The sequence below is a fragment of the Parastagonospora nodorum genome (genome assembly GCF_000146915.1).
Source record: "Parastagonospora nodorum SN15 chromosome Unknown scaffold_44, whole genome shotgun sequence".
NCBI classification, from domain to species: domain Eukaryota; kingdom Fungi; phylum Ascomycota; class Dothideomycetes; order Pleosporales; family Phaeosphaeriaceae; genus Parastagonospora; species Parastagonospora nodorum.
Window position 1 is genome coordinate 15,225 of NW_001884592.1, and position 12,794 is coordinate 28,018.

The following is a 12,794-nucleotide window of genomic DNA, read 5'->3' on the forward strand; positions in this document are numbered from 1 at the left end:
GAAGGCGCAGATACTATATAATATATGCAAGATTAAGGCGTAGTCTATGCTTATTTAATAAAGAATATAAAACTATTATAGGTTCTCTATAAGCTTATTAGATAAAAAGATTAATTAGCTAAGTAAAGGCGTATAGCAGATTGCATATAATATAGTATTATTATAGAAGAAATAGGCACGTATACAAAGCGTAATTAATAAGCTTATAAAGCATTAATTAAGAAAATATAAGTATATTTAGATAGAGAAGACTCTAATAGTAGAGAAAGTATAGAACCTAATTACTAAGAGAGTAGATAGAGAGCATAATACTAGCAAAGAGCCTATGCGTAAGATATGCAGCGTAAGGTATTATAGGTATTATAGTAAGAAAGAATATAACTCTTGCACTTATAAAGTAGAGATAAAGAACTCTAAGGATAGTAATAAGTCTAAAGAATAAATTAGCTTACTATAATTTTTAATAAGTATATTATATGTTGCGCAATTATTACATATAGATAGTATACTAGTTTAGCTTTAGCTACTTACTTAGAATAGCTACTTACTTATAAAACACGTTATACTTAAAAGTATTTCTAGAAGCTATTAGTATAGAAGAAGGTCTACGCTTAAATATAAGCCTAAGACTACTAGTCTTAGAAGCTTATTCTTTAATTATAAGTTTTATTATAGTACTACTAAATTTTATTATAGTATTTAGTAATAGATTTATAGCCTATATAGGTGTAAGAGTAGACTAGAATTAGAGCATCTAAGAGTAGAATTAGTACTTAATTTAGTAGAGAAAGAGTAATATCTGCTGAGATTAGTAAGTAGAAGAGTACTCATAAGACTATAGTTAACAACGCTTATAACTACGCTGCATAACTCTAAGCTAAGATAATAATTCTTTAAAATAATAACTATTAGTAGTTACGTAACTAATTACTCTGCTAAGAACTATCGCTTACGTTACTAAGAACTATCGCTAGAAGTAATTATAACTATTATAACTACTACTAGAAAGTTATAACTACTATTACTAGAAGTTACTATAACTATCTTATAAGTATATAACTTAGCTACTATACCTCTATAGTTTAGTGTATTTAACTTTATATAAGATTCTAAGTATTTAATCTAAGAATTATACTTCTTCTTAAAACTCTTTTATAATACTATATTATTCTACTAAACGTGCTATTATACTCTTGTACTATTATATTATTCTACTAAATATACTAGTATATCTACTCTATTCTACCTTGCTTACTTATTTCTAAGAACTAATATCTTAGGCTATCTTTAGATAACCTTTATAAAGAGTACTAATTTAATAGCTTTTATCTAGCGCTTACTACTCTTTCTTCTTAACTTAGTAAAATTCTTTAAGATACTCTTTATAGCTATAGATAGCGCTATAGTCTTTATAGATAATAACTTAGTATGCTAGTAGATAGTGTAGGTAGTTACCTAGAGTCTAAACTTTAGGCGTTAGGCCTTAGAGCTAGCGAGTAGATAGAGCTATTATAGATATATTAGATAGAGTAGAGTAGTAGATAGTGTTAGTCTAAAGACTTACCTAGACACCTATTATAAGATAGCTAAGAAGCGAGGTTAATAACTACGTAATAACTACTATAATACCTACTTTAGCGGCTACGTGTTATAGATTCTATAGCACTTCTTATTTATTAAGAAGTAGCTTACTCTACGGTAATAGAAGAGAAGAGGCTAAGGCAATAAGTAACGTTTTTAAATCTAGCTGCAAAGGCGCTTAGAATCTAAATCTAAGCCTTAACATTTAGCTGCAGGCGCTTGAAATTTAAATCCAAGCCTGTATATTTGGCTGTAGAGGTGCTAAAATCTAACTGCATATAGGCGGCGGTGGCGGCGGCGTGCGCTGCAGTCACGTGAGGAACTTCAAAATCTAGCCCAAAACTTCCCTCAGCTTATAACTTTCTAGCGCAAACAGTTATAAACAAGCTAAGTAGACTGTTAAAATCGCGCAATCATTTTGCACAAAATAGCCTACTCAGATATATCAAAGATCTCTAGACAGCGAGGTTGGAAAGGCTTGGGGCCACTCTCTTGGGGCTACCCCCCCGGGTTTCTTATCGGGCTTATCGCCCTTCACCAAAAATCGCTTGGGGCCAGTAGGCCCAAGTACGTCCTCTCGGATAGGGTATCGGCAGACTTCCAGCGGTGTGCGGATGTGGTAGACTGTAGAACGGTGAGGTCAGGCTGACTGAGCAACGGTAGTTCCGAGAGAGGACATTTTGCAGTGCGGCTGTCGTCTATGTCTTCCATGTTTCTCTCTCTCTCATTCCCCTCCGCGATATGCAACGCCGCAACGTTTACCTCCACCGACCCAATCTCCTCCGTAGTGGGCTTCCGACGACTCTTCGATCTCGTTACCCTTGCATTTCTTCGTTTGTTGTCTCGCATCGTTCTTGTCCGTATCGTAGCGGTCGAACACGATTTTGCCGTGTGGTAGGTGGCTCGCGAATGTCGTGGCGCAGCACCGGCGCGGCCTTTCTCCGACCGGTTACGCGCCGCGAAGACGACCTTCAACCAGTTCTCGATGCTGCGCGAGTCTGAATAACACGATAAGTCTGAATGTTGTGAAGAAGTATCGGAATACGGAGATTGTGTGTCGCATAGGACGTGGGTACTCATTGTGGATGTGTGTGACGATACACTGCACGCAGAAAGGGAGTGTGGACTTGTTAGTGGTTGGCAAGGGCTGGGCTAATACGCTGGTTGCCAGGCACGCGGTGACAAAAAAAGAGCCCACTCCTAAATCTCCTTAGATCGCAGGATCACAGCACCGCGAAAATAGCAAATTAAGATAAGTTTAAATTTTTAAAAGATAGAGCTTAATTAGGAGAAGATTTTATACATACAAGAATATTTTATTCTGTGATATAGTTAGGTAGTAATATAGCGTTGAAAAGAGGAGTTCTTTGTTGTTCGCCAAGTTTGGTGAGGAGACCGGGGCTTGTGAGTGGGCTCTTTTTTTGTAACCGCGTGCCAGGGCAGCGGGCGACTCCCTCAGGGTCTAGCGTGCCCGTGCACCCAACGAGCCAGTGCGGTTAACGAGCCACCCGAATAACAATAGGACTCCAGAAAGATAAGACTGTTCAGCCACGAACAAAAGCGATTATCGTGACATTTCTTGGTGTATCGTCATATAGATGTATTCAAAACTTTCCGCATATTCAAAATGGTTTTGGGCAGTGCGTAGGTAGAGAAGACGTTATAGGTTAGAATTATGTTAATAAAGGGGATCGACAGTACACCACCGAACTTAGGACCGACCGGAACGCAGAGCCCAGCCACTATAATAAAGAGTTAGGTTAGGTAACTTAAGCTTAGTCCGATCGTGTTCGGCCACATTTACTAGTTAATATTGTAAGGGGCTACGCTCAGAGAGCTACTGCACAGGTATACTGAAGTTGTATTCGATAGAGCACTAAGATCTAGGTTACGTAGTGCTTATATACAAATACTACAGGCGGTGAAGGCGGCCTGTCGCCTGAGCGACAATCGGACCGACAGAAGAACCGAGGTCGGAGACGAGGAGAAGAGGAGTTAAGGGCGCAGCCCATCACAAATATAGCCGAGCTTACCACCGCGTCGCTGCAGCCATCTCCTTGCCTTTTTCGCCTCCTCTAGTCAGATGTCTTTCAGTCTCTGCAGCGCGTTAAATTAATAGTACCACTTAGCTATCTGCTTGATACTGTGGTTATTGCCACTAGCGTCTCGCTAATATGTAGCATGTTGACCTTGAACGGCCTAAGCGACGGTACCCCCGTCCCGAGCGAGACTATGAACTTGTCCCTCTCTGCCTTCTCTAGACCGGCTGCACCTAGTACTACGACTCTCGCACGGAAGCGCTCCGTCCACAAACTACAGCAAGACCCCGTGTAACACTACTCGCTAAAGCAAGCGCTCTAACACGCTAACCAGCACGGTTCTTTCATTTGCTTAATGTTATTACTAGGTCTTACTCTAACGCGGTGGTAATACGGCTTTATAATCGAATAATTGTAGCGAGGAAAAGAGGCAGCTGTGTCAACAGCGGTAAATATATATATATACCTGCCTGTTCTCTAAACTGTCTCCATCATTATATCCATCTCACTATCAAAGATCAAGAAACTCTATCAAATCACACCGTCTACCCGCTCGTTTACCCTCTACTCCTACCCAACTATGCGTTCTACAGTTCTCGCCTTTGTTGCTATTTACGCAACTATGGCATCTGCGAAAAATGCTCCTTCGGGTTGCGCTATCAGCTTCGACTACTGCAACGATGGTTCAGATCGTGGTAACGGCTGCGAATTTATATGCCCTATTGGGAATGGCGCTGCTGGTGGCTTGCCGTATGAGGGCGTGTGTCATAGGTATGAATATGTAGGACGATTTAGTTTCAAGGCAGTTCTTTCTAACTATAAGTCTAGGAACTCAGCCGCTATAATCGCTAAGACTGGTGTACGGAATTATTGCAGCTGGCCCTAACGAACTAGTAGCATAGAGAAATTATGCCAATTAGATTTTAGTTTACTACATTATATGCAATGTACTGTTTACACGAATGTTTAGCAGGTCTTATTACAGCTTTAGCTGTCTATAACTTCTACATTTCTTTGTACATACCCCAGTACCGTAGTCCCCCGCCTTGAACTCGCCCAGAAGTTCCGCTGAACTACGCCGGACGCACTCGACGCCTAACTTCAAAGCCAATGTCTCCCTGCACACGGCCTCCAACACCCCGCTACCGCACTCCTCGCCCAGAAGTCCCGCTGAAGTGATGGCAAGAGTCTTTGTTACCAAGGGAGGCGGCAAGAGTCTTTGTTACAAGGGGAGGCGGCAAGAGTCTTTGCTATAGGCTTCCCCTATCTGTAGCTTCCCCCTCTTTAACCAGCAATCAGAAACTCCTGTTAATGTAAGAGTACGTGTCTAATGTGAACCACCCAACAGACCCCTCTCGAAGAAAGAAGCCTCCCATGAGCTCTAGCAGAGCAGTCTGCTCTTTCCCAAAACACACCAAGGCTAGCATGGCAGCCATCCTCCGATGCATATATAAATAAGCTGAGAACTCCGACGCGCGACACCAAGCCGAGCCTCCCATGCGCGGGTGGTTCCTGCCCTAGTGCCGTCGCTGCTTGCCCCTGGCGCCGTCGCTGCTGCCCCCCTCGCCGCGGCCGCTGCCTGCCCCCCAGCCGTTGCCGCCGCCGTCGCCTCCTCTTTGTGCCCTCTTGAAACTACACACTTCTATTAGCCTTCTCCAACATACACACACACACACACACAAACGCTTTAGGTTTAACAGCTTTTGAGCTAGAAGTGAGTTCTTCCTAACAGCACAAAGCGAGACATACTGACTCTCTAAGGGCTCAACACCGAGTTTCCCATCGGTCGGACCTCCAGCAACACAGCAAAGAGAGAGCTCGTCAACAGCTGCGTTGCTGGAGGCTAGCACACCTTCCTCTCGACCAACGCCGGCAGCAAGTCGAGTACTCATCCATCTCGCAAGAGCCCCGTCATCTCACGCCAGCACGCCGTGAGCGGGGAGTGGCCAGTCGAAGACACGCGATGACGGCCCCTCTACAGAATACTCAGCATAGGGAGGTCATGGTGGCACCTCACAACGCCTTTATCGACAGCACTGTCATCTCACGGCTGTTCACAAACGACGGCGACACAATTCCACTATCACACGGTATTGGTCTTGGTCATCCAAACCAACCCCACACGAACCAACAACCAGCGGCACAATAGCCAGGACATGGTGGCTAGTTGTGTTGATCTGCGTGTTGTGCACTGAGGTTGTCTTGCTGCTTGTCATGTTTAATAGGCGCTCAGCTATCCTAAACGGGGTTCTCTATTGCTGCAGAACCTTAACCCTAAATGCAGAGAATAGCGCTGCGCCTGTTAAGCTTCTAGGAGCTAATAGCGCATGTAAATCTACGCTAACTTTGTATAAGCAATAAACTAAAATAAGTACGTTATTGCTAGGTGTTAGGGGGTAGATAGGCTGGGTGTTAGAGGTTAGAATTTCCTCGCGAAAAGCGGGAAACTCTAGCGCTAAGCTACTTTAAGCGAATATAAGGCCTTATACTCTGCCTTATATTAGTTAGGCAAAGAAGTATATATTTATATTTTATTATATTAATATTAGTAAATAATACTCTTTAGTTCTATTATTAGCCTTAGGTAAACGCTAGTAAGAAAGATATTTAAATATTATAGTAAAATATACTAAAGCTAGAAAATAAAAATATATAACTATCTATATTATATATATAGATAAGATCTGCTATACTAGAGTTCTCTAAGAGGTATATTTTCTTAGAATATTAAAGATTAAGAATAGAAGATTTATCTGCTAGCGCTGTAGAAAAAAGTCTGCGTTCTAATAGAGATAAAGCCTAGTTATAGAATAGTTTATAAATTAAGTAGTAAAGCAAAGTTTAAGATAAACTAAAGAGTTAGTAGTCTTCTATAGAACCTAATATAAACTTTAGAAGTAAATTTAAAAGTGCTATAGATATTATATCTAATAAATAGCTATAAGAAAGATTAGTGCTAAAGCATAAATAAGCGCATATAAATATAGAGTATAAGTATAATAGTGCAGTACTTATATACTAAGATATAGTATTAGATATAGCTATCTATGCATCTTAGTTAGATATAGTAAAGTTAAGTATTATTTTAAGTAGTATTAAGTCTGCTTTAAGACTATTATCTATAGATACTTTATATATAGTAGGTTATTATTTATTAGAGATAGAGTTATTATATATAAATAGTATTAGTAGCTTAAGAATAATTTCTATTATTATTTAATCTACTCTAATGCTTAGAGTAGATAAGTTTAGAGATAGAGAAAGAGAAGAGTTAAAGTTATCTAAGATTCTAATCTAAGGTAAGTATAAGTTAGAAGAAGATATATAAGCCTATAATAGAGTATTATAAACTTTCTTTAATAGCGTATCTTAATTAAGAGAGCTCTTAGAGCTTATAGGCTATATATTAAATAACGTAGATATTATACTAGTAAAGAAGTTTAGAGAACTAAGATAAGTAGTAATATTATTTACTTAGCTTATAAAGTCTACTATAGTAGAAGATACTTTAGTTAAAGATATAAGATTATTTATTTATCTAAGAGAAGATATAGATATAGTATTTATATTATATAGAGATATATATATATTAGCACTAAGGCTTAAGAGAGATAAAATAGAGATATAATTATAGACTTAGATATTTATATTAGTAGTAGGTTAATTACGTAATAGTATACTTATTATTATATATATTTATATAAGCGCTATAAGATATTTAATAAGATATATTATTAAAGAAGCTATAAGACTCTACTAAATAGATACGTTGCTTATAGCATAACTTATTATTACTAGTTACTGCTAAACTTTTTTATTATACTTTTACTTTAAGGCGCATTTAGTTTCTAATTACTTTGCTTCTATTACGTACTTACGCAGGCGTTCTATATTAATTATAGAGATAGAAGAGTAGTTATAGAGACTATACGTTAAACTTAATAGTATACCTTTTAGCTAGCGTTAGAATATATAATAGGCGCTATTAAAAGAGAATAATCTTATACTTATACAAGTCTTTATTAACTAGACTTTATATATTTATAAGAATAAAAACTCTTTATATAGCAATAAGAATAAAAATAGTCTATATAGTAATAAGGATAAAAACTCTTTACGCAGTAATAAGAATAAAAACTCTTTATATAGTAATAAGAATAAAAACTCTTTATATAGTAATAAGAATAAAATCTATTTATATAGTAGTAAGGATAAAAACTCTTTATATAGTAATAAGAATAAAAACTATTTATACGTATAGTAGTAAGAATAATAATGCTCTATATAGTAGTAAGAATAAGTATGCTAAGATAAAAACTACGCCTAACTAGGCACGCTAGAATAAAAACTATACCTAATTTAGAAACTTATTTTTTTTAGCTTTATTTTAGCTAGAAATTAATTTTTCTAAGATAATTTTTTTTTAGAAATTTTCTCTAAGTCTATTACACGTACACCTTTTTTCTCTATACTATAGCTCTTAACTTAGCTATATAAAATACTATGCTTATACTTTCTATAAACTACTAATATATACTCTGCTAAATGCTTAAAATACTTACTAGTAACGCTATTCTTAGTTATAGTACCTATACTACAACGCTAATAATAGATAATAATAGATTATAGGTATGCACTAGAGCTATAAATAATAATTAAAATAGTACTATATTAGCTATAGTTAGTCTATTATATACGTCTGTATAGATATATCTTATATTCTATATATAACGTAATAAAATGCATAGTTAATATTAGAGGTTACTAGCTATTATCTTAGAATATCTCTAATTCTAGTTACTTAGTATCTTATAGCTATACTTATATTGCTCTTATCTAGAATATAAAACTCTAATACTATTAACTATACTAGCTGCAAGCTTATAAATTAGGCGTAATATTTAACTTAATACGCTAATTTATATACTTAAATTTAAAGTAAATTAGCCTGCAGAAACTTAACGATACTAGCTTCTAAATATAACGATATAGAGCCTACGTAACTAATTCTATGCTAACAGACAAATATCCTATTACTAATAAATCTAAAACAAAAACAATATAGAGAGCTAAGTGTTATTAGAGCCCTAGGATAGAAATAATTATCTAGACTATAGGATTTAATTTCTTTAATTACAGCTTAAATTAGTTCTATATTAGTAAAGTTATAATGCGTTAAAGTGTAGTAGTTATTAGAGGTTTTAGTGTTAGCTAAGCGTCGCGTTGAGCTGAGCGCCGCACCGCGACCTCGACGTTAGCTTGCATCCTAGGTCTGCTTCCCGCGACAACCAGCAACAACACCACAGGCCAATAACAACACCACGTCCACAGCCACGACTACATGCGCGTATGAAGCTGATACACCCCTAGCTTAGCAACACGACCTTCGACATCTGCTTGCGTTTGCTAAGCTAGCAATCTGCTCCGCCCGCCTTCGTGTAGCCTGGAGTGTTTGCTTCGCCTTTTCAGGCTCTGTGGCCTCGAAGTCCATCGTTTATTTCGCCCACTCTTACACCTACAAGCATCAGCATGGCCTCTGCCAACGTAATAAGCAACTTCGCGCGGGGCCCAAGGGGCTCATTGAAGCATCGATGCGCTCACTGCGGCACTGGAGACACGCACAAACCTCTTCTCATATGCGCCGGCTGCAAAGCCGTGCGCTACTGTACTAAGGACCACCAAATCGAGCACAGGGCACGGCACAAGTGCGCCTGCCGTGCAATCAACAAGTGTCGCAAGAAGCTTGAGGCCGAAGAGGACGGTGTCCGCAACTCAACGGATCCCATGTGGCCTGGCAACTTGTTCGAGCAGAGTTCCGGGCGCTTCTGGGGCGTGCTCCCCACTCGACCATACATGAGAGCTCGATTCGCCTTGTTGAACTCGCTGCGAAGAATGGGAACCTTTGACGGCGTCAAAGAGGGTCATTCTCATCTGATGGACATGATGCGCCTCTGTCGGAGTGACAACATGGGCCTCCGACAAATGATACCAGCCGTGTTGCTTCAGCTGGATCAAGATCAGGAGTGCTACGACTTTATCAAATGGTATGCTACAGTGGGCCAGGATTCGCACTACGACTGGGGCAACATGGACCTGCCATTCCTGGATGTGAAGAACGCCAATGTATACGAAGACCCAAGCTACGTCACTGGCGAATACGGAGACCCTCATCACATCACCGCACTGGTACTGCTTAAGCTCAAGCTCATCCAAGACACCATCAATGTCAGGCTCGTGCGAAAGGTCATTGCGGCTGCGTCTAAACATCTACCCCGAGAGGTTCAGATTTGCATCGAAACTGCTGTGGTCCGCAGCCCATTGTCGACCCACCTTTACAAGCAGAACTCCGTCGACTTGTTGGCCATGGAACTCAAAATCGCCCGCCACGTCAAAATCCTCGGGGCAAAGCTCACAGAAGCCAACCCCTTCGTAATCTCTGGACTTCTCCGACCGGACGAGTGGCTCGATGACCTCCCCGAGTATACTTCAACCGGCTCCGCGGAAGAGATGCAGCTTGTCCTTTACTACGGCTATCCGGCGTGGTTGCAGACACAGGGAGCTCTTGAGTTGCTCGAAAATGCTCGGAAGAACGCCGAAAAGGATTCGGCGGATGAGATCGAAGACACACTGAAACATATACGCCTGCAAGGTGATACAAGGACAGGCGCAGAGCTTCTCGACGACATGAGTCTCAATCGCATCTGGGGCTACTTCGATTGGGCAGTTGAGGACGCGGTCAGTCTGGCGTCTGAACGGCCGTCGGACATACATCGCAGGACCAACAAGGAGATGTGGGACGCACCTGTGAAGGAGGAGGAGGATATGTTCAGCGACAGCGAAGACGATAGTCGGGAGGACGAGGAGGATGCGTTGCACACGAGGGCGATCTTCGCATAACGTGCAAGACCGAGCCGCTACTATATTAAGGTTGACGTAGCTTACTCGCCCTCTTGTTCGTCCAGATACAGCGCCACCGACTCGGCTCTCCAAGGTTGGCTACGTTTCGTTAGCGATTATGATGTCGCTGCCTGCGCGCTACATAAACATAGAGTTTTACGTATGTACGCGGATCGTACCCAGCTCCATATCACAATTGAGCGCAGACTGAATTTCATCAACATCGACAGCACCAAACACTCAAGAAACGGCAAGAAGTGCATCGGAGCGGAAGTGAATAGGACTCTAGCTTTGTAATAAATCAGCGCTGTCAAGAAGCTTCTCTCGAGATGTATTGCTAGCCGTGAGATCCCGTCCAGTAACGAGGGTGAAGTTGATGGGGGTGCTTCTTAGAGTGAGCCTTTGCATGCTGTTCTCGCAGAAACTAGCGTATTAGGACATTAGTAGGACTGCGTAGGAAGAACAATGTCGCGTCGCAACGCTTCTTAACAGGACTGTGGCATAGGGTGTATTTTTACTCATTATCGTACACTAGCTAGAAAGAAGTGCAGTGTATTAGCAGCATAAGACTGCAGAGCTTTAGCTACATGCTACCTAACATAGAGTGCTACAGAGCCCTAGTTGCTCGGGGGCCGGTGCTAGCATGCACGCATCTTAATTGGCCTCTCAAACACCAGAATGTTAGGAGCGCGATCGCTCAAACGTGCGACAACTAACGAGCCGCCTTTGAGCCGATCCATGCAATGCTAGTCGATCTGTCGCTTGCGATGCTCTCCATACCCAGCGATGAGTTGTAGCGCTAGCTGCACACGCCATGGTCTGATCCTTCTCCACGAGCCGAACGGCACCTTGGACGCGGCGGGCAGGAGCCCAAGGAACAGCCGGCGGCACCTACGCGCCCGCGGGTCCGTAAGCGCACCAACAGCCGCCACAGTCAGGTCAGCGCAGTTGATCCTATTGTGATTGCTCATCGCTCGTCGCTGCATGGTCTTGAGTCGACCCTTGTTCACTCAATTATCGCTGCACTGCGCCTCACAGCTCGGTAGCTTCGTATGCGCGCCGCTGTTACCTTGCATACTGCAGTCACGCACGGACACCGGCAGTCGAGATAAACAAGTGCGCGCACCACTGATCACCACAACACTGCCTGGAGGTTTGCTATCCCCTCCAAAAAAATTGATTAAGCCACCATTGCGCGGATGCCGTCGTAGCATATCAGTGCATTCATTGTGAGTTGGGAGCTGCACACTCTTGACTTCTTGGAGCGATTTACCAAAAGATCGCCAAAGTTACGGGACTGCGCAGAGTATGTCGGCCACATCGCGATCATGGTCTCCGAAAAGGTCTTTCACAGCCGTGAACAGCTCGTCGTGGATAGCTCGCGCAGCAGGCCATCAGCACCCTCCACTGCTTCGCATAGATCAGCCGAGCGATCATGAACAAGGATCAAACGCCGATCAGCAATACAATGGTGGCAAGGAGATGCACGACCCACCGCCCATCGGGACAGGCCACGATAACATGCCAGCAAAGCCAGCTCCATATTCGTCTACGGGCGAGGTAAATGGAGTCGAGGCAAGAAGCTTGACGGACGCTGGCCAAACGGCCGTGCAGTCCGACCCTAAGAAAAGGAAAAGGCAGTTTGCCCATCGAACCAAAACTGGCTGCAGAACGTGTCGAAGGCGGAAGAAGAAATGCGATGAAAGGAGGCCCGCATGTATGTTGACGTTCGCGGTAATGCATAAGAATGAGAACAGCTTGGCTAATACTCAACGTAGGTAGCAACTGCACTAATAATAATCTCTTGTGCGAAGGCTATGCTAGCAAGGTCTCATGGCAAGAGAAACATGCAAGAAAACCTCCATCTCCATTGCAGGCTCGGGAGCAAAGAGCTCATGAACCGACTGAGGTCCATCATGGATATTCCGGGCGCAATCAGGCCTCCATACCGCATTGCGCATCCACGCACAGCAACGACCAGCTGTTCCCCGATTCCCGTGTAGCCGATCCCCTAGTCGTTGAAGAGCACAAGTATCGATCACCTATGCCCACCAGCTGGAGCGAGCCCGCGCGGGTTTCTGATTTCAGATGTTCGGCGCCCGTACCTGCGCAGTGTTCTCAGTCATCAATGCCTATCCTTGACAGAACGCTGTCGCACCGGTATGTTGTATCTGCATCACTGGTACCCCCTCCACGAACAAGCATCGGCCAAGTGTACGACTATACGTTCCCGCGCATCAGCGCGACCACCAATCACACACTGGCCGCAGCAGATAG

At 42.1% G+C, this 12,794-nt stretch overlaps 4 protein-coding genes across 4 annotated transcripts; 2 read left to right on the forward strand and 2 right to left on the reverse strand.

Annotated features, from left to right (window-relative positions):
* Nucleotides 1-2,115: 2,115 nt before the first annotated feature.
* SNOG_16165 (hypothetical protein) lies at nt 2,116-2,661 on the reverse strand (the record flags this gene model as incomplete). The annotated part of the gene is made up of 1 exon (XM_001806239.1): nt 2,116-2,661. The coding sequence occupies one exon, from the start codon at nt 2,659-2,661 to the stop codon at nt 2,116-2,118; it is 546 nt and encodes a 181-aa protein (XP_001806291.1).
* Nucleotides 2,662-4,242: 1,581 nt separating this feature from the next.
* Nucleotides 4,243-4,876, forward strand: SNOG_16166 (hypothetical protein; the record flags this gene model as incomplete). Its single annotated transcript, XM_001806240.1, has 3 exons — nt 4,243-4,391; nt 4,449-4,479; nt 4,658-4,876. 3 exons carry the CDS (start codon nt 4,243-4,245, stop codon nt 4,874-4,876), a joined length of 399 nt encoding a protein of 132 aa, XP_001806292.1.
* A 660-nt stretch (nt 4,877-5,536) lies between these two features.
* Nucleotides 5,537-5,836, reverse strand: SNOG_16167 (hypothetical protein; the record flags this gene model as incomplete). Its single annotated transcript, XM_001806241.1, has 2 exons — nt 5,537-5,595; nt 5,749-5,836. The coding sequence occupies 2 exons, from the start codon at nt 5,834-5,836 to the stop codon at nt 5,537-5,539; spliced, it is 147 nt and encodes a 48-aa protein (XP_001806293.1).
* A 3,313-nt stretch (nt 5,837-9,149) lies between these two features.
* On the forward strand, nt 9,150-10,517 carry SNOG_16168 (hypothetical protein; the record flags this gene model as incomplete). Its single annotated transcript, XM_001806242.1, has 1 exon — nt 9,150-10,517. The coding sequence occupies one exon, from the start codon at nt 9,150-9,152 to the stop codon at nt 10,515-10,517; it is 1,368 nt and encodes a 455-aa protein (XP_001806294.1).
* Between the last annotated feature and the right edge of the window lie 2,277 nt (nt 10,518-12,794).